Source organism: Papaver somniferum, chromosome 2, assembly GCF_003573695.1.
Source record: "Papaver somniferum cultivar HN1 chromosome 2, ASM357369v1, whole genome shotgun sequence".
Classification (NCBI taxonomy): Eukaryota; Viridiplantae; Streptophyta; class Magnoliopsida; order Ranunculales; family Papaveraceae; genus Papaver; species Papaver somniferum.
The window spans coordinates 7,728,993-7,749,252 of NC_039359.1; the positions used below are offsets into that span (position 1 = coordinate 7,728,993).

The following is a 20,260-nucleotide window of genomic DNA, read 5'->3' on the forward strand; positions in this document are numbered from 1 at the left end:
TGTTGACAAAGAGTTCTTTTAAGTACGTTGTCAGAGAGCAGCATGCTTTCTGATTGAATACCTTATGCAAAGACCTTATCCTTGATATTTGGAAATTCGTGCTACTCTGCTGCGAGTGAACACAAATTGTCATGCCATATCAACATTAAGGGTTCAGCCGGGGAACATAGCACAAGAAGCATTCAAAGAAACTTATATTAATTGAGTGTAGGCAAGGTGCCAAAATTTACAGAATGCCTGGGATTGTTGCTACATGCGCCAGTCTGGATAAATTTCATGTAAGTATATTGAACGGCTCAATAAACGTGCCAGAGGAGAGGTTGACACTCATGGATCTGTTTCCTCGCAGAGTGATGGCACATCAGATGTAAGGTTTTACAAATTTAGCCCTGAGCTAAAAACCACCATCAACAGCAGGTCCATAATTTTAGTGGGTTTCGAGAAAGAAGAACTACACATACTTAAGTTTGCAAATAATCCTACATCCACATATTCTTAATCCCAAAGGTGTCAAAGGACTAAAAATCTGTATTTAAGATATATGGTTTTATAGGGTCAGTATCTGAAAGGAGAAAAAGTTTTCTTTTTCAAGATGTTAGACTAAACCATGGTCTTGACAAATTAAATTCAGCGATAAAAATCAATTACATGTCCTAATTGTGTCTCCAATTGTAAAATAAACAAATAATTAAGTATAAGCACGATGCATATGATTTTGCATATCACCAACATGACTATGTAGTAATTTATTTATTTTCAGAATTGAAATAACTATGAAAAACCCATGAAACCACTTCACCGAGTATAAATAAGTTTAATGAAGAAGAATTTACCAGTTACGAAGCTTTTACCAGTGCCCAAAGCCCAAAACCCTGGAAACAATAAAAGAAAAAGTTAGGAAAAACCCAGATTCATTGAAATCTTTCGAGTTACGGTGAAGGTAGGGATCAAATTTAGCTCGCGTTCAATGAATTTCATCGCGAAAGCACTAGTGTGGGTATACTTTGCACCAAAAGAACTAGGGTTTGAAGGTGACGCGGGGAGATACTCGCTACATATTTCAAGAAAGAGAAATGGTATGATATCCAGAGTATACTTTTCTTATTTATATGGCCCATCCAACTGCGACACCCGTGCATCAATTTTTGGGATACATTAAGAATTTGCTAATTTGATAGTATTGGGCTCAAGTATATTTGAAAGCTCGTGGTAGTTTATGTAACTATTTACAAGCCGTGGTATTGGGCATTAATATACGTTTGGATGTAATATGGGTTTTTTGATAAAGTACCCCTACTTTTCACATTACACTAAAAAAATGCCCCCGTTTTTTTAAAATTTGTTAAAGTATCCCGTTTTATTCAAAAGGCAAATTCCATCCAGTTAAGTGCTAGGTGGCAGTTATCTTTCCGAATAAAAGTCCTATTTACCCCTGAACTACATCTCCTTGGAGGGGAGGGTAAATGTTCCGACGATCCTGAAAACGGTGTAACAAACCTGAACGGGGCTCGACGAACCTGAAAGCGTTGTCACGATCCTGAACCGGGCTCGACGAACCTAAAAATATGTCGTAGACAGTCGATTTCTTCCAACCAAAAACCCCAAAACACTTGAGATGATGAACCTTTTTTGGGGAATGAGGTAACGAACCTGAAAGCGGTGTAACGATCCTGAACCGGACTCGAAAAACCTGAAAAATGATGTATAAAATCAATGTGAGAATAAATAAAGGGCAAATATGTAAAGTAACTTAGACTTAACTAACATTAGATGGAAAAACTAACGTGAGGGTACTTTAACAAATTATAAAAAACGGAAACATTTATCTTTTGGATATAAAAAAACGGGATACTTTATCAAAATTTCGTTAATGTTATACAAACAAATTACGTCATATAACATAAAACTATTGGGGTCCATGATTTAACATTAAAAAACTATCATTCAAAAACGTGGTAATTTCTTAGGTTTTTTATTTACGAAATAAATCCGACATATATTTTAATCTTTATATGCTCATCAATATTCTTCCATTACGTGCTCAAAAATGTCTAGCCACCGGCTTAGCAAATTGCCTCTGAAAATGGTTAGCATGGTTAGCCACTAGCATACTTGCCATACGGCTTTCGTATAGAGCCACTTTGGTTCCGATATTCACCCCAAAACCGAAAAAGCTGAGTTCACTCTTCACCTCGCCGTCTGTTATTTTCGGTCCGGAAACCTAACTACCCAAGAGGAGACTCCAACTTAGAAGAAGAAAGACGATATTGAGTAAGTTTCAAATCCTTTTCATCTTTGTATCTGGGTTTTGCTCAAGTTTCTATCTGGTCCCTAAAAATTGATTTTGGAGACTAAAATTGTAAAACTAAAGATTTTTGTTTGATAAATTGGTAAGGTAGAAATTGGAAAGGAATGAATTTGTTTAGTTTTATGGCATAAATCTGAAAGGAATGAATTGGGTTTTCGTGTTTTACATGTACAGATTTCATTTCATTCATATAGCTAGCTCTAACTATAAGGCCAAATCAACAGATATACAACAGCAATGCACGATGTACAATTCTGGGAAGGTGGCTAATGTTGAATTCCAGTCGTCTTGTTTGTTATCATTATTCTGCTTCGTCTTTTCCCATTTTCACATCCTGTACCCTGTGATTTGGGATCAATTGAATATTCTTTCTCACCTTTGACCATTGTCGTCTTATGTTATCAGGATATCAAATGGTAAATCCGTTAAACACCAGTAGATACTATTGCACAAGAGTCTTAAAACTCTCTCCATAAACAATACTAGGGTTCTTGCAAGAACTGTGACCGACTGGTTAGCTTTGTGAACTAGTTAACCAAAACGCTGTAAACCCCGGGCGCACAGAAATTCCATCACATTTACAAAGCACACGATTTCAAGTTACAGTGATGATCTTGCTGGTTCACTTTGCTCTGGTGTTCTTATTTTGCCTCATTCTATGGTACTGGTGCACGTTCATTTGCAAACATTTGTATATAGTGAATGGAACATGAGTCTGATTAAACTGTATAGAGTAATGACAAAAGGACTATGATGTTGAGGCGAGAGATTGGTGAGGTGTGATTTATTCAGATAATCCTGACTTTGTTCTTTGTTGAAGCTGATATCAAAACCAAAAAGAATTTGGTCTGAAAACCCCCCAGCTCTCGAAAACAATTCCCACTTTCCTCATGCACATCCACTTTGCAAGTATTGGATAACTGTCATGTCAGTCTGCCAGTTTTTATGTCCATATTTGTGTATCTTTTTATATTGAGAACTCGTTGTCTTGAAGTCTTATTGGCATCAACATTGTTCCTTACCTGTCTTGAATCTCCAAGCAGCAGTTTTGACGGGAGTGTTGGTGAGGGTGGAGATACTGCAGCAGTTTTGACAGGCAAATCCAAAAAAGTAGCTTCAGGAGGTGGCTTTGGCAGTTGATGTGGTAATTTCTTTTAAGTGATGGATCTCCTCTATCAGTTTCAAATGTTCTAGGCTCTGGTATCTGTGTCATTTGATCATTGTATGAATCTCTGTCGGTTTCAGATGATTTACTTGTTCGACTCTTTACTAGTGTAGTTCTTTGCTTTTATAGTTGAGGCTGAGGGAACATGGGCGGTATACATTAAGGTAGACAAGTAATTATCTGAGTGTTTGAATAATGCATGCTAAACTTGACTTTGATAATGATATGGTGATGATGGGGATAGTGTGTACTTGCACGGTTCTTGGCCGGGTATAGTTGATATTAGAATTGTCATCTCGGCTGGACAGTTTAGAATTTGAGGGATTTGGTGGGGGTGGGTATGACACCAACGGAGATGGTGGAGGGGTTGGGGAATTATTCTTACAGCAACACTTGCACAATAGGGAATCAGATGATTCAGATTCAATCAAGCACATTTTCTCTGTCATGATATCTTAGTTCCCATAAACCCGCATTGAGTTTTACATTGTTCGTCACAAAGACGGCAATTTAATTTCCAGGTTCTTAAATTTTCATCTCACAGTATGACATGTAATAGATGATTTCCAGGTTCTTAAAGTTGAGCTGGAATGAGATTCAAACATTTAATTACTTTAAGGATTCTCAGACAACCATGTTCCTGATGTTGTTTCGAGAGATATTGGAGCACATATAATTTTATTCATTCAATTAAGAGAAATAAGATTGAACCCCAAAATGCTGAGAATTTAATGTTCGCTCACAGTAATTTTCTATGGAAAAGGATCAGAGAAAGTAGAATGTGAGATATTAGTGGAGATGCATTTGATCCACTTGACGATGTAGGAGAACCTGAAGTAGGAAATCTTTCACATGACGAGCTAGAACTATAACCGGTGATATTTGATGAAGACAATATTGATGGGTGACCGAGATGTTAAATAGTTTTTATCTATGTTTTTTTTTAAAATTCCAAATACAGTAGTATTTTATGGAATTTTAAAAAATTGGCGAATCCCCGTATCACTGTCGGTGTTCCATAGCTTTACATTCGTTGAAACCCGTCTCCCGAAGAAACTAGCAGGGGGCACATTTGGGTGGGTTGGTCGCACTCATGTAAGTGAGATTTTGAAATCGGTTACTGCTTCATTTTGTAAAAATCAACGGCCACTGATGCATTTCTTTTGTTGGTATTTCTTCATTCTTTCTCCCTCTTCTGAAATCTAGAAATAGAAACGCCATTACAGAAGTCCATTATTCTTCATCGTCCTCAAATTTAAGAGTTTGAATTTCAAAATCAGGTAATTTTTCTTAAATTGGTTATTATTTTTCTTCTGGTGGCTTGAATTGGGTTCAGATTGAGATGGGATGCAGAGATGGGTTCGTATGACGTTGTGGAAATTTTACTCAGTTTTCCGTTGATGAATCGATAGGGATTTTACTTAGTTTTCTCCTTACGAATTGGGTTTCATTTAAGAAGAATCATATTCTTTCCTAAGATTCTTATGTATACAACTAGTGCTTGTTTGTGCTCACATTTTGTTTGTGAAATTGCCCAACTGATGAATTCTAGACAGAGAAGTGTCTTAGCCTAAGACTCGTAGGTGTAGCTAACAATAATGTGGTATTTTACATGGCGTCATATGCCTGAGTTGAAGTTTCTGGACTTGTAATAGAGCATCGACTAGAACTTGGGTGCAAATGCCACGTGGAAAAATTATTGACAGTTAACTTACTGACATAATGTGCTAATGAAAAGTACTTGGAACTCTTTCAGTTGCAGTTAGCTATCATATTAGCCTAACTTGGGCAACCTAGAATGGTCTCTAATGACCCATGGATTATTGCGGTAAAACATCTAATGTAGCTTGACAGCTCAACGTGGGTTGGTATAGAGCTCAACTTGAATTAGTATAGAGCTCAACTTGTATTGTTAATTGCATACTTTTAAGGTGGTCCTTGTTTGTGCTTGTATATGGTGGGTCAAGTGACTTTCATGTGATTCAACGAACAATTGTACTTCTTAAAGTGTGTTTTGTTTGTGAGTCAAGCAACATTTGTTCTTGGTATTGAAGCAACAGTAATTATATACTACCCCTTCAATGTCACGTCCACTTGATTACTGCAATAAAGCTCCACTTTTATTTTGCATTTGTAAACAATCCAACAGTATCTTGCTTAATGGTTTTTCTCTTCATAATAATTTGTGTACTTTATGACGTTCTCGTAATATATTTGTTCACATTGACATCTAGAACTCATTGCTTTCTTCCTTTTTACCTTTTCCATGTGAAAATTGTATCCCAGACATGCTTATGGTGAAGTTCTTAATGTGTCAGGTACATGGTAGATGGCTTTAATTCTTATAGCCATTGCTCTAATTTTACTGTGGGTAGTTTCGCTGTGCAAAATATTTTATTCTTCCGCGCCTAAGGCCGCATTTTTCTCTGAAGGTGAGTGGTGAGTTAATGTCTTCTGCATATATTGCACTTTCGTGCTTTCTAATGTATTGTTGATTAAACTTTGTGCACAATCGTTTCATATAGGCGAAGCGGTTCGAAAAAGAAACATCTTGCTGGTTGTTGCACACCCAGATGACGAGTCAATGTGAGCTTCCACTATTTCGACATGTATTTGGATTGCTTAGTTTTTCCGTATACAAATAGTAAGTTTGGCTGCTTGACCCAGCTTCCATGTGCATATTCTATCTGGACCAGAACTATTAATATGTTTTTCATTACATTTGAACGAACTTGTTTTCGAGTCAACTAATCTAACCTGGTCTGCTACATAGAGCCTGAATGGTATACATAGTCTTGGGACCGGCGATAGCAACCATATCTCATCATGCAATCACTAATTTGCTGAAGCTCCCTTTAGTGACTGCTTAGGATGTTGAGCCTCTTTGCTCTCACTAATGCCAAATCACGTCTTGTTTCTTTCAGTGACTTATTATAAACCTATCAGGTCTATCAAGAATAGTCACGCACCTTTAAGAGTAAGGAGGCTTTTTATTAAGCTACTTGTTAGTTTCATATGCATGACTTGTATTGCGTCTGAATGTTATTTTTGGATTGGTTGTCTGTTTGTTTTGCTTTTTAATCAGTCGGTCGCAATGCTGTTTTCAGATCGATTGTTTATTTGTTATGATCTATGGCCAGTTGGTTACTGGTACAATCTGTTGTTCTATGTAGCAAAATTTACATGTCTTCTCTTTTGAATATATCAACATTTGTCTATATAATTTGCACTTTTATGGAATCTTAAATCGAAAGATAGCATTTTTCAGGTTCTTTTCGCCAACCATTCTGTATTTGACTTCACAAGGCAATAATGTTCACATCTTATGCATGTCGACAGGTATGACAGTAGTCAAGTCAGTTCTAATTAGTGAATTCTACCAATTGGAGGAAAGTGACACTAAAAAAAGCATAAGTAACTTTTTTTATGTCTGTTTATCTGATGAAATTTGGCTTCTTTTGGCCAAACTCCATTAGTCAGATTTCTGTATAAGTTGAATTCAAAAAGATGCCCTTCTAGCAAAATATCGAATGCATTACTGAAACTACACCCTGGGATTATTATTCGCATCACTATATATCCTAGGATCATTATGAAGTTAGAACTGCAACGTGCATTCAATTTCTTTAGAAATATGTTTTGCCTTGATATGAGTATAAGAGCAAGGCACTGAACTTGGATAAATTGACAACCCTAGTTGTTATTACTAGTTACCCTCACTTCTCATAAATCTACTTTGCCTTACTCGTGTACTTTATTACTGTACAGGTAATGCTGATGGCAAGGGGGACACTAGAAAGGAAGAACTTTATCAGGCTTGTGCTTCACTAAAGGTGATGCTTCATTTTTCTCTTGGTTTGACACTTGATATTAAATTAACATTAAACAAATTGAAATAATAATCAATTTTCTGAATAACATTTACAGGTTGGACCAGAACAAGTCAAGATCTTAGACCATCCAGATTTACAGGTGACTATAGTATTCCTGTACAACCTAAGCAATTAATGTTTACATCATCGTGTAAGAAATATCAGACTCAGGTCACCATTTGGTAATAAGTTGTTTGGGATCATTAATAGGATGGATTCAACCATATTTGGAGCCAGAGCTTGCTGGCAGAGATTGTTAAAAAAGAAATTGCAAGTCGAGCCATTGACTTGGTAAGTTTTATTGTATGTAATTTGATTCAGATGCTACTTTTACTGTTCACTTGTTGAGCCTTTATAATATCATTTTGCTTTTCTAGATCTGCTATGTTTCATGTTCTGCCTGGTCTGAACTATCTGTTTGCTTCTATTCAAAGTGCAATACTTGGCTTTCAGTTTGGTTACCTGAATAAGTATAATCACAATCGCAATCACCACGAGAGAATCTAAAAATTGATCGCATATAATTAGAATAGTACACAAATCTCATTTCCGTTCTTTTATTTGTGGCATCTAGTTGATCACATTCGATTGCTATGGAGTTTCTGGGCATCAGAATCACCGTGATGTACATCATGGAATACAGTAAGTCCTTCTCTTATTTTCAATCTAAATTAGTAACTTTAATTGGTTATTCATTAGTTAGCTACAGCTCCTAATTTAAGTAAAAGATTTGGTTTACTCTTATGTTAACTTTAGGGATTTTTCAATAAAATTAGTCAAAGTGTAGTCATTATAGACTGAGGTTTTGAAATTGCTCTTTGAGGATCGCTCTTCACAGTATATGGTTATTGACTTATTGTGATTATTGAAGAATCGTAGATGAAGTGGTCATTCCATAGTTAGTAGCTTTAGAGACTTTATTACTTAACAAGTATCATACATGTTTGACTTCATTTAACTGGAACCAATTGGACAGGACGTTCTTGCATGAGACCCCACAAAGAAGTATCGAAGCTTGGGAGCTTGTAAGTTTTTCACTCCTGAATTTTCGTTCTCCAAGTTTCACATTACTCTTATGCTACAGCTGTTAGGGTTTCTTACCACACCTGAACCCTTTACTATTTCTATTACCTGAGGATTTCTTTGGTAGCAATCATGAGTGTTGCTGATTTATTTTTAGGTAAGTGTGAGCATGCTACGTAAATATAGTGGACCGGTGGATATCTGGTTGTCCTTACTACTTACCAGCTGCTACCCAAGGCAACAAATGTGTTGCTTGATAAATGGGCATCCACGTAAAAGCTTTCTCGCAATGGCACAACATCAGAGCCAGTGGATATGGTGCATATTTCTCTCTTTTTTTTTTCTTTTTTTTTTCTTTTTCTTTCTGTATATTACCTTTGTATGAAAGCAGCCGCTGGGAGTTTGATTGTCTACCCTCTTGTGACATGGGTAAACATAACCCTGCCATCCTAATATTCGATTCGGAGGATGATCCCCTATTAAAATGTTTGGTTTTATTCACCACTGTAAATGCGGACTAACAAAATAATATTTGGGGGTTAATGAAGGTTTACTGGCCGTTTCACCTGAGAGATCGTAATAGTCTAGTAAAGCTTAACTACCTTTTTTTTTTGCTTCGATTGCACTGATTGTGGTATCATTTCTTCAGGTTCAGGAAGCTGTTCGTGTCGTTCTCCAGTTATACCTATGTGAATGTGCTGAAAAAGATCAATGTTTAGGTTTTCATTTCAGATTAAGCGGGATCTGTAAGAATTTATTAATGATATGCATTGTAATTTATTATTTGTAAGAATTTATTAATGAAACTCTAAATCCTAGACACGGTTGTGGATTTAGGGGATCGAAACCGAAACAGAGTCGGAATCAAAACCTTGTACTTGAACAGTATTCGTTCAGAAGTTCCGCATACACCTAATGGTCGGATCAATTAAAGCTAGCATCGTGCAAGACCAAGTAACCTGAACAAAAATAAATTAAAGCATAGCTGGGGTTTTAAACTTTTAATGTAATTTATTCTCGACCTCAAAAGATATGAATGCTAGACATCAACATAAAAAAAAATAGACATCAACATAAATAGTTCTACCTCTGAGAGTCCAGAACTCCACTACTTAATTTTTCTGATATGCTAAAATTTTTGCACTTCCACAACTTTACTTTTGTTGCCAGACAATACCTCCCTTCAACGTTCAGATAAGTTAAAAAAATTTCAAACAAACTTGTGGAAGTTCAATGAAGCTGCTGGACAATATAATATGCCTTATCATTCCCATATTTAATTATTCTTTATGATGAAGAAAAACTATACTCGAGTCCTCCATAGTCCATACAGGACTGATTCCGATCGAATGAGGGGGATTCCAGACACAACGGAAATCGATGTATTTATCTTTTTATTTACTATATATCCTTCTGCACTGCTCACAGAATCTTTAAATTGACCAAACATCTGCATCTTTTTGTACTTGGGCTACATTGGTTCAGAAATTTTTGTAGCATCCAATATTCTTAAAAAATGAGGCTAAAATTAGAGAAACAGCAGTTTAAGCTTTTAAAAGATGACTACATGGTGTGATGCGCAAAAGGAAAACTAATTGGTGGCTCTTCCTACAGCGGGAGCAGTTTCCAAAAGTAACAGAACCCTAAGATTGTGGTGTCCATGGGTGCAGCTTCCATAAAGTAGTAGAGAACTAAAACGGCAACCTATACTCATAATTATTTGCAAGGAATCAACAGAACCATAGTATCATGCAACTACCTGCTCGACCGATCCTTTGTCTGCCGTCTTTACTTCGTTACCTAAGTTATTACCATTAACAGAGTCTTCTACGGCCTCAGCAGCAGGAACTTCTTCTACGGCCTCAGCAGCAGGAACTTCTTCTACAACCTCGGCGGGAGGAACTTCTTCTGTACCCTCTTTATCACTAGAACCCAGAAAATCCCCAATGGAAAACTTAGACCTAGCATTTGCGGCTTCCGCTGCTGCTGCTTTTTCCTCAGCTTCCTTAGCAAGAGCTTCCGCCTTTTGCCGTTCTTTCTCCTCCTTCTCTCGCTCTTTCGCCTCAATTAATTGAACCAATTCGTCCTCTCTCCCTACTTTCCTCAGTTCATCGGATACATATTCTTTCATCTCTGAACTCAAACCTACACTTTCATCACTCAACATGCCATCAATTGTTTTAAGCACCTCATCGAGCTTCCCTGCCTCGCATAAAGTCTTCAGCATAGACTCAAAACAGGATACGTCAGGGCTCAATCTCTCTACCATTTGATCAAAACATAACTTGGCTTCATCAATTTTTGCTGCTTCAATTAATCCATCAATAACCTTATTAAAAACAACCAAATTAGGTCTCAGCCCAGATTCCAACAGCTTCCCAAAATACTCATTAGCATCATCCGCTCGATTCTCTGAAAAACAAGCATCCATTAGCAAAACATACGTAACTTCATCAGGATTAATCCCCTTTTCACCCATCTCATTGTACAGCTCTTCAGCTTCAGCCACCATAGAATTCCCACATAACTGTTCAATCAAATTATTATACGACACAGTATCTGGATTGCATCTTTTCTCATCCATGTTTCTGAAAACCTCAATTGCATCCTTAAATTTCTTTTGTGCACAAAAGCCATTAACCATAACATTGAAAGTCCCTAAATTTATAGTTATCTTCATTGGTGGATTATGTTCAGAGCACACCTTGTCAAACAAATTCAAAGCTTCATCGAATTTCCCATTTTTATTCAAGGCATCTAAAATCGAATTATAAGCAACAGCACTCATTCTAATACTAGAGTTCTCGCCAACAGCTTCATGATAACAATCCATTGCTTCCTTTTCCATTCCTTTCAAAAAGTAAGCTTTCATCAGATTCCCATAAACAATTCCATCAGAAACAGACCCCCCAATTTTCGTCTTCAACTCCTCAAACAAACTCAGAGCACCATCTGAATCCCCATTTTTCACAAGTCCTAACATTAGATAATTATAAACAGCAGGATCAGGTTTTAAACCCTTTTCAATCATATCATCTTTCAGTGGTAAAGCTTGCTCAATTTTTGAATTATCAACCAACCCTTTTACTAAAATCCTATAAGTAGTTGGAGACGGACTAAAAGGAGCATTATTAATGATTTGTTTATAATGTTCCAATGCAGTATCAGTTTTTCTACAATCACAATAAGCAGTAATAAGCAAATTATACGTTACCACATTCGGAACAACCCCAGCTTGAGTAATGAATCGATGAAGAGTAAGAAAATCGGCATATTTGGATTGTCGAATAAGAGCAGCCATAACTGTATTACAGGTAAACACAGTAGGTTTACAATTGGAATAAATGGAGTGACGAGTGTATAACGAAGCCTCTTCAAGATCATTTTCACGAACCAATTTAAGAATCTTGTTGTGAAGATTGAGACGATTTCCTGTCAAGACTGAAACATGTTCAGGAAGTTTTGGCGCATTAGGGTTAGGGTTTGAAATAGGTGTTAAAGGACGACGTTGAGGTTGTGATTGACGTAATGAGTTTGATGGTGGTTCCATACGAAGACGGCGTTTTCTACGTCTACGTTCTGCAGCTGCATCTTCTGGGGTTGCGAAAGAGAGTAGACGCAGAGACAGAAAGTTTGGTGGATATTGTTGTCGAAGATGGATGTGGTGAGGCTTCGCTAGGGTTTTCAAATGAGTGAAGAAACAGGGTTTGGATAGAGCCATGAATTGCAACTTGAAGATTTTTGTTTAATTTTTTTCTGGCAAGAGTGATAACAGAAAATGAATGAATTAGGGTTTTTGAAGAGGTTTTAGCAGAGCGAAGACGAGATAAAGCTTCTCCTATAATTCGTTTAGGATGAGTCGATGAGATGGGATGAAATGTTGCAACTTGGGCTTGGGCCGGAATTCACGTTAGAGCTGGTAAAATGTGATTACTGACCAGCACCTTGTTTGTTTTTTTTGCTGACTCGCCCTCAAAATCGGACTCGGCTCTTGTTTCAGTTCGATTAGATGTTAGACCGTTTGTTTTCTTTTAGGGTTAGATCTGACTCGTAATTTGAGTTAGACCTAACTACTGATTCAGACACGGATAAATCAGGTAATAAAATACTCCTGATCCATGAGAATAAACTAATAACTCTTATTGTTGAACTAAATGAGTAACATCTGACTTAAAAAAATAAATATATGAGTCGTGTGATTTCAGTCAGATCCAGGCGAGTCAGATGAGCCAGGAGAAAACAAACAAGGCGTAAGTAAAAGTTGTAAAACTGGTCGGATGTGAATCCATAACTTAACCTTCCGGACCTATTGTACTTGGTCAATTTGAGAGACCGTTATAGACTTGCACCTTGTTTGTTTGTATCTGAATCTCGGTCTGAATCTGAATCAATCCCTAACACATTGTGAGCCAGATGTCAGACCGTTTATTTTTTATTTTGAGCCAGATCTGATTTGACCTCTGATTCAGACCTAACCCCTAATTGGAAATACCCCTAATTCATGGGACCAAACCACTGTCACATTTTTTAGATCAGATGAGTCAGATTTGACTAAAAAACAAATAATTGAATCAAATCTCGATGAGTGGAGTGATTTCAGTCAGATCCAGACGACTAGGATGAGTTAGGTGCAGACAAAAAAGGTGTTGGACTGGTTGCTGATTTATTTGCTGCTTATTTCAAGTTTACAAACAGTAAAGTACCTTAAGTTGCTCAAATTATCTCATGGTCTCTGCCAAATCAATCAGTAGGCTGATTTTTTGGCAGGGAGAGGCTTACATATGGTAAGAGATTGGGGTGGAGCCTGGAGACATTCTTTCATCACCCTGAATTCTTGTTAAGGATATAGAGTCCCCAATTCTGGTCAAGGACTCTTCCTAAATTGAAGATGGGGCACGACGACAAGCTTCTTTGTACAAGATACTCAAAATGTGTGTTGAAGAGAGATCATTCAAATCATCCCTTGTCATGTGGGCAGAAAATTGCTTCATGGTGCTATGATTAAGCTTGTATCTTACTGAAATGAACATCAAATGAAGAGATTATTAAACACTTTATATCATTCACATAAGAACAATTGTGTGTAAACACAAGTTTGAATACAGCATCAGGGACAGCTTTCTTTATCAAGAATAAAGAACCTCAGTGACAAATTCAAAAGAAAATGAAAAAATAAATAAATCGAGTAACAATAACACATGATCGAAGGTGTTCTCTTCAACAGATACAACATTCTTCATAACGATATGTTTCAGCAGTATTTGGCAACAGCAGAAGAAACCCATCAGCACAAAGTGTAGGTTTTTCGACTAAGAAATTTTATTACTTCCCTGAAGCAAACTTCAGTTGCACATTTTCACCACCCTAGACATCCCAATTCACATAGCAGTTAGTCTTCACTCGTCAATAACTACAGCAGTCAAATGTGTGTATCTAAAAGAAACTGAGCCGGTTGGGATTTAGCTGCACAGCCGAACTTGTACATGGAATACTTCCTATGTACACCGGTGAGTTTCCCGGTTGCTGCTTTATGATGGAAAGTAACCATCAACTTTGAACAATCCCTACAAAATTCAACAAAAATTCTACTTCAGTAAACCAGAGCATAGCATTGAGTAGTGTTCATGAAAAGATAAACTCTAAAAGTGTGTGTTAAGGAAGGAGGAGTTATCATTCACTATTCAAACTTCAGTGCACGAGAGCATTGATCAGTATTCATGAAAAGATAATTCTAAAAGTGTGTTAAACAAGAAGAAGTTATCACTCACTGTAATTGATCTTCTGAGTAACTTGTATGCCACTCGGTGGTTTTACTCCAATGTCTAGTCCTATTAAGAGTACACTGAGCAGTGTAGATGGCTGCAGCAGCTAACAGAGATGGTGGGAACCTAAGCATGTCATACTCAACCAAGGAAAGCTCGATCAAGAAAAAGGAGAGAAGCTCAAGCTGGTTCAAAATGCAGAAAATATGTTAGTATCCAAGTTATAAAAGTTAAAAATACTATGGACAACAGTTTAATCTGGTGGAAGACTAACTATAGGAACCTTCTTATCAGACTGCGCCGCTTTAAGGAATCTTTTCATGAATACATATGAAGTTGGAACTGACATATTGAATTGTAATGTATTTACGATCAATTTCTCCTGCAAACATGTTTATGCAGTGTTAGAATCACAATGCCGAAACTGGGAAAAACTAAGCATACTTGATAAGAAATCTGTGACTTAAAAGTGAAACATGTTTATGCAGTGTTAGAATCACAATGTCAAAACAGGGAAAAACTAAGCATACTTGACAAGAGATCTGTGACTCAGAAGGGAAACATTTACCATAGCAAGAACTTCCTTCCTTGTATAAGCCTTATCAGAAATTAGAATAAGATCATCAACAACTGGTACTGAAACTTCCTCATACTTGCATGCTAAAAGCATGGCTGTAATTCCGACCAACTGAAGTTTCTTTCGTTCCACTGTTTGACGGGCTAAGAATCTGTCTATAATGTTAACCATAAGGAATAATGTCTCATCCATGAGCTCAAATTTATAATGCACCTGTCAAGATTCAAACCAAGTAGGATTGCTTAGCAAATGTTTTATTTACCCTTTCTAGGAAGTAGAAAATCATGCAAAATTTTTGTATACCTCGATTAACCAATCAACTAGGATGGCCCTCATCTTCTCATTGATGTCGGATTGCTGAACCATATAGTTGGGAGATACACAGCTAGAATTCTGCAAAACAGTTAAGGTTCAGTCAAGTTACCCCAGGCTTACAAGTCTACCCTATCTAAATATTACCCAAATTTTGCATTCTTCCTTTTGGAGTTTTCTGGGATTTCAGTAATAAAGCAAGTGAAAGTAAAATACATTCTCAATTGGAACACTTGGGCAAAGCATAGGAAGGTATTCAGGTTGAAGAGTGTCACTAAAGCAAGTAAGACTAAGCAGTTGATTCTCAATTGTACACTTTGAGTAAATGGAGTAGGAAAATCAGACAATGTCACACCAAAACTGAAACAAGTAAGAGTCGGAAACAATGAGACTAACCTCAGTTTTCTTGTAGTGAGCATATATATCATCTATATAATCTACAACTGCAAGTGTGTTCTTTGAGTCGCAACTATCAATATCCAGAATGGGTTCTTCAACAATATCCTCCATCTCAACTTCCTCTTCCTACAACAATACATTACAGAATTGTTAATACTGCTGCTACTAAAGGAAAACAAGGAAGAACCCCTTAACACAAAACACAATGTCATCATACCATAAGGTCAATATCCTCAAAGATTTCGACTTCATCAAGAATTGCTTCAGTGTGCTTCACAAACATTGGATTGGAGAAGGAACTATCTGCTCTATACTCATCTACATCTACAATGACCTTTTTATTTGATACTTTTTCAATCAAAATCGATGAATTATGTACTGGCTTCTTAGTTTCCTGCAAACATTTGAATAAACCTAAGGAAAACCAATCTATTTCGTATAACATCTAAACAAAGAGATTATTGGGCAACATTTTGGTTCTAAGAAAAGCAAATTACCACTTGACAAGGTTGGTTTTCGTTAGAAATTTGAGTAGCAAACTTCCTTGTAATTGGTCTATGCACAACGGAAGGATTTTTATCACAGATCCCATGATTCCTACACAAAAAAACAAGAAATATTATTTCAAAATCAATTCAAAAGAAAGACGAAATTGGGGAAAAGTTCAATATCAGGGGTGTTCAAGAACATACTCTGAGAGTCCTCTTTTCTTGATTGCACAAGGTAAAGGCACAGCACCAACTATATTTCTGTTAATAGTACTCAGAGCCCTTCGATTATGACCTACTTCTGCTACGAATTTCCCACTTCCCATCCGAAGATTTTCTGCAAAAACCCATACAAGAATTAGGGTTTTTAACATCTAAAACTCATCAACAAAACGAAACAAATCTTGCCCTTTCAAAAGACACAAGAGGAAGAAGACTGAAATCCATTACCTTGAAACATTGTTGGTCTCATTAAAGATGGATTGTTCTCATCTGATCTATTACCCATCTTGAAAATTTATTTTTTTGTTTAAAGATTCAAAAAATTTAGTTGAATCAGATAAATCAACAAACCCCCAAAATTATAAAAGATCCAATAATTACTCAATACAAATTAGGTCGAAATTCCTCTGTAATGTTAATCTATGAACTAGAATTTCGATCTGAAAGAATCAGAAAAATAACTCTACATTCAAAAGGATTGAACGAAACCAACCAATCTGTCGAACCCTAAATCTCTACCCTCACCTCTCTCTCTCTGGTTTGGTCTGGGGGGGCTATGGACCTTATGGGGTTTATCAAGGAATGAAATAGAAATATAGAAGAGGAGGATGATCCAAAAGAGGAGACCGAGAAAACGGGACTGTGTCCGCACATGCACATTCCAATTTAAAAATTAACGGCTATTTAATTATGGCCGTTAGATTTGTTAAGAAGCGTTTGATCTGTGTCGTGTAACGGCTATATTTCATGCTGTGTTTTCAAATTCATCTCTTTCTCGCTTGCTTGAAAAAGGTTGGTGGTGTAGTGGAGTGTGCGCTCTCTACAGCACGTTACACTCCTAGGAGCTTCACTGCCACGTTACACTCTTCATATTTTCACCTAATCAATTTACAGTAAATTATCATTTTACTGCTCGAAAACAAATTGCTAATACTTTTTTAACCTTCTTCGTGTGGGTATTTTCTATTGGCCTGTTCAGAAATTCCATGGTGCTAATTTTTATACTAGAAAATGTACTTTTTATTTGATTGGCTTCACTACTTTGGTGTCAAGTGAATCAAATTGGAAAATAGAATTTCGAGAATTTAACCTTGCACTTCAACTTTTTTTTTGATAAACTTTACAACTAATCATCCAAAATTTGAATTTAGGACTCAATTTGATTAAGAAGACCAAGATCAGATCTGGTCTGGTGTTCAAATAAACGTTTGGATTCCTTAACTGACCCTTCATGGGCGGTGCGCGCTTGTGGCAGCCTTTTAGAAGAAAAAGTGAAACAAAAGGAAGACAGAATCATAAACAGATAGGATAGGAGGAGTAATTATTAATCAATTAGTATTTGAAAAATAGGTCAGAGGCTAAAGACTAGAATGGGGGGGACTACTGAACTGACAGCAGTAGTAACTCATTACGCACGCAGTTCCCTGAAGAAGCCGTTAGACATTTGTCCGTTTCAATATCTTGAAAATAAAATTATTATACTATAGGAGATTAGTAAATGCATCGATATTAATTATTTGATTTGACTGTACTTGGTTCCAATCAAACTTAAGTACACATATAGCTAATCATTCTCCACCATGTGTTGTTGTTTCTTTTATATGATCGAATTAGGCATGACAAAATTTATTTATTTATTTGTTTTTGTAAGAAAAATGTAATTATGCTCGTTAATTTATTGGTCAATTAACCCAATAATGATAATCCTCGGTGATAAAGACATTTAAAATTTGACATTATTTAAATGGACGAAAATATAAAAATAGTCAGTATGTATCATCTTACCCATTTTCAAATATTTTTTTTTTATTTTTAATTTACACCAGCATGCATCCAGTTTCACCCTCGCTATTTTTTAAGTTTAAGCCAAGAGAATCCAGATTCATTCTTGTTTTTTTTGTGTGTGTTTCACCCATACTAATTTTTACTCGTCCGTTAGAACCATGTTTTAAAAATATTTGGACAATTGACCCATTTTCTCTTAATTTATTAGTAGAATAACATAACGTGTGTCCATTAGGTGATTACTCGCATGGACTATCATGACAAGATCTCATCCGTTAGCTAATTTCATTTTAAAGTTTCTTCCATTATTAGGGCCGCCCTTCCATTTTTCTTTTGTAAGTAAAAAGTCAGAAATCAGTTTGGGTAAATAGTTTCATAATGATTTTTAAAAGCAAAAAAGTTAAGAAACAGAAGTCAGAAGCAGATTTATATCCAAACACGCACTAAAAGAGTGTTTTCTTTGACAGGGTCATACAGTGGTCCCTAGACTACATCCAAATTCCTTCAAATGGGAGTATACCATAGGAGTTGCCCTTACACGCACCGATTCAGATTTTTGAATGCTTCGATACTAGCATGGATCATCCTGATAATTAAAGTGATACAAGACACATATTTCGATGGAGATACCGACTAATTCTAATTAATTCAGACATTGAAAATTTAATCCCGTCGACTTCTGTTACATGTGTTACTATGGTGTTGAAGAAGCAAATCATAAGAAATAGTTGGGTCATTTGTGAATCCTAACATCTGTGCATTTTACAAATTTGTTAATCGTTTTGGATAAATTAGCTATTTGAAACAGTCCCTTTAACCCCCATTACCTTGTTGCTATAAAGTTGAAGAAACAATTCTTGAGAAATGTTTGGGTCCTTCGTGAATTCTTAACCTAGTTATCCAAACCAAGTTATTTAACTTAGTTATGATGCACTTGAATCGATCTCTTGGAGTGGGCAGACTTTACTTTGGAATGTGGCTTGCATTTACAGATTTGGTATCATGTAGGTTGTTCATTATACTTACATATTTGATAGTAGATGTGTTGTTCATGATGGTTTAAAGATCCCTGAAATTCTCTATTATATATAGTGATTCATGTAATTGATTCCAATCTCGAAATGGGTTATGACCAATAGTTCTAGCTGTTGTTGTGATAGGGTCCATGCACATTCAAAGCACACCCATGTAAGTTATGTGTGAACACTTTAATCACCTTAGGGCAACTTTTATGGTATGGATGTTAAAACATTCATTATTCAAAAAGTCTCTATAAATAGGAATGACTTTATGAAGATTTATACCAGTATATGGAAACCTAAAAAACATCCACAAATAGGGACCACTAAGTAGATGTGGCTTGATAGAATAACTAAGCAGTTGATAATAAGTGGAGATGGTATATGCACATTTCGGTGCGCACCCACATAAGTTATATGTGAACACTTTTATTCACTTTAGGACTCATATTCACTTTAAAACATCCACAACTCCTATGGCATCGATGTTAAAACATCCACAACTCAAGGAGAATCCCTATAAATAGGGACGATCAAAGCTTTATGGAAATTTATCCCCACTATGGAACCCTATATAAACATCCAAAAATAGGGACAAATAAGTGGATACAGCTTGATAGAATTACTAAGTAGTTAATAAAAGAGCGACTTTTACCGTATCATTATTATTCTGTTCATTGCAGTTGTCAAGTGCTTGTGCCTAAAGGTACACTTTGTAGGCATGCAATTAATGTACTTAACCTTGCTAGAGGTGTACCAATTGGTCCATATGCCCCTCCACCACCGGGCTAATAAGGGTGAGATTTTTAGGCATGAGTGGGACCTCTAAAAGAACAATCAATAGTTGGATTTTGATTGACCAAATCGGTCTACACTTAAATTTTTCGTAATGTACGAATCCACAATGATATATGGTTGCTTTCAGAATTCTAGACACAGTTTAGATTTTCAATTGTTTGGATAATAACTGATACCGGTGTATCTGTACTCTTTTAGGGAACTTAGTTTACCTCAAGCTAAGTTGAGGGAAGAATCCTATTCTAGGCAGGAATCCTTGTTTAGGCAGAATTCCTAGTTAGAGAAGAGTTTTGTTTTAGGCAATACTCTTAGTTTAGGAAATATATTCCTAATAGAAGTCCTTGGTCGGCTGAATACGATGAAGGCTATAAATTAAGGGCTTTGGCTAATAGCTAAGGAGATATACTAGGCGTAGAAAACCTACCAGAAGCTTGGAACAATACTTGTGCAAGCTAGCAAACAGTTTAAGGTTGATATACTATTTAGAGAGATTGTGAGCGTAACAAAGAGAGAATTGTAATTGTTTTCTT

The 20,260-nt window shown here is 36.3% G+C and overlaps 3 protein-coding genes across 17 annotated transcripts; 1 reads left to right on the top strand and 2 right to left on the bottom strand.

Annotated features, from left to right (window-relative positions):
• The first annotated feature begins 2,113 nt into the window (after window positions 1-2,113).
• LOC113346804 (N-acetylglucosaminyl-phosphatidylinositol de-N-acetylase-like) lies at window positions 2,114-9,297 on the top strand. Of its 14 annotated transcripts, none has more exons than XM_026590322.1 (13): window positions 2,115-2,271; window positions 2,533-2,724; window positions 3,352-3,452; window positions 5,792-5,905; window positions 5,999-6,059; window positions 6,742-6,812; window positions 7,242-7,306; window positions 7,401-7,445; window positions 7,556-7,636; window positions 7,920-7,987; window positions 8,322-8,370; window positions 8,526-8,686; window positions 9,018-9,297. In XM_026590322.1, the coding sequence occupies exons 4-13, from the start codon at window positions 5,803-5,805 to the stop codon at window positions 9,085-9,087; spliced, it is 774 nt and encodes a 257-aa protein (XP_026446107.1). In that variant the 5' UTR covers window positions 2,115-2,271; window positions 2,533-2,724; window positions 3,352-3,452; window positions 5,792-5,802; the 3' UTR covers window positions 9,088-9,297. The 14 variants fall into 14 exon arrangements, with proteins under 14 accessions (XP_026446114.1, XP_026446107.1, XP_026446104.1 ...); XM_026590319.1 differs by having other exon boundaries at window positions 2,533-2,570; XM_026590323.1 differs by having other exon boundaries at window positions 2,533-2,570; window positions 3,355-3,452.
• A 57-nt stretch (window positions 9,298-9,354) lies between these two features.
• LOC113346803 (pentatricopeptide repeat-containing protein At3g49240, mitochondrial-like) lies at window positions 9,355-12,231 on the bottom strand. The gene has a single exon (XM_026590316.1). It carries the CDS (start codon window positions 12,087-12,089, stop codon window positions 10,116-10,118), a length of 1,974 nt encoding a protein of 657 aa, XP_026446101.1. The 5' UTR covers window positions 12,090-12,231; the 3' UTR covers window positions 9,355-10,115.
• A 1,165-nt stretch (window positions 12,232-13,396) lies between these two features.
• LOC113346807 (G2/mitotic-specific cyclin-2-like) lies at window positions 13,397-16,684 on the bottom strand. Of its 2 annotated transcripts, none has more exons than XM_026590333.1 (10): window positions 16,357-16,684; window positions 16,111-16,243; window positions 15,916-16,015; window positions 15,636-15,812; window positions 15,416-15,544; window positions 15,011-15,100; window positions 14,699-14,920; window positions 14,414-14,512; window positions 14,137-14,315; window positions 13,397-13,932 (listed from the first exon to the last, which is right to left on the bottom strand). In XM_026590333.1, the coding sequence occupies exons 1-10, from the start codon at window positions 16,412-16,414 to the stop codon at window positions 13,788-13,790; spliced, it is 1,332 nt and encodes a 443-aa protein (XP_026446118.1). In that variant the 5' UTR covers window positions 16,415-16,684; the 3' UTR covers window positions 13,397-13,787. The 2 variants fall into 2 exon arrangements, with proteins under 2 accessions (XP_026446118.1, XP_026446117.1); XM_026590332.1 differs by having other exon boundaries at window positions 14,405-14,512.
• Window positions 16,685-20,260: the final 3,576 nt, after the last annotated feature.

Bases quoted from the DNA above. Each gene is read 5' to 3' on its own strand.
- LOC113346804 (XM_026590329.1), top strand. From the start codon at position 5,803: ATGGCTTTAATTCTTATAGCCATTGCTCTAATTTTACTGTGGGTAGTT. The intron at 6,060-6,741 runs GTGAGCTTCCAC...AGCATTTTTCAG, and splicing joins CACCCAGATGACGAGTCAAT to GTTCTTTTCGCCAACCATTC. The intron at 6,813-7,241 runs GTATGACAGTAG...ATTACTGTACAG, and splicing joins CATCTTATGCATGTCGACAG to GTAATGCTGATGGCAAGGGG.
- LOC113346807 (XM_026590332.1), bottom strand. From the start codon at position 16,414: ATGGGTAATAGATCAGATGAGAACAATCCATCTTTAATGAGACCAACA. The intron at 15,813-15,915 runs GTAATTTGCTTT...AAATGTTTGCAG, and splicing joins AAAACCAACCTTGTCAAGTG to GAAACTAAGAAGCCAGTACA. The intron at 15,545-15,635 runs GTATGATGACAT...GTATTGTTGTAG, and splicing joins TTGAGGATATTGACCTTATG to GAAGAGGAAGTTGAGATGGA.
- LOC113346803 (XM_026590316.1), bottom strand. From the start codon at position 12,089: ATGGCTCTATCCAAACCCTGTTTCTTCACTCATTTGAAAACCCTAGCG.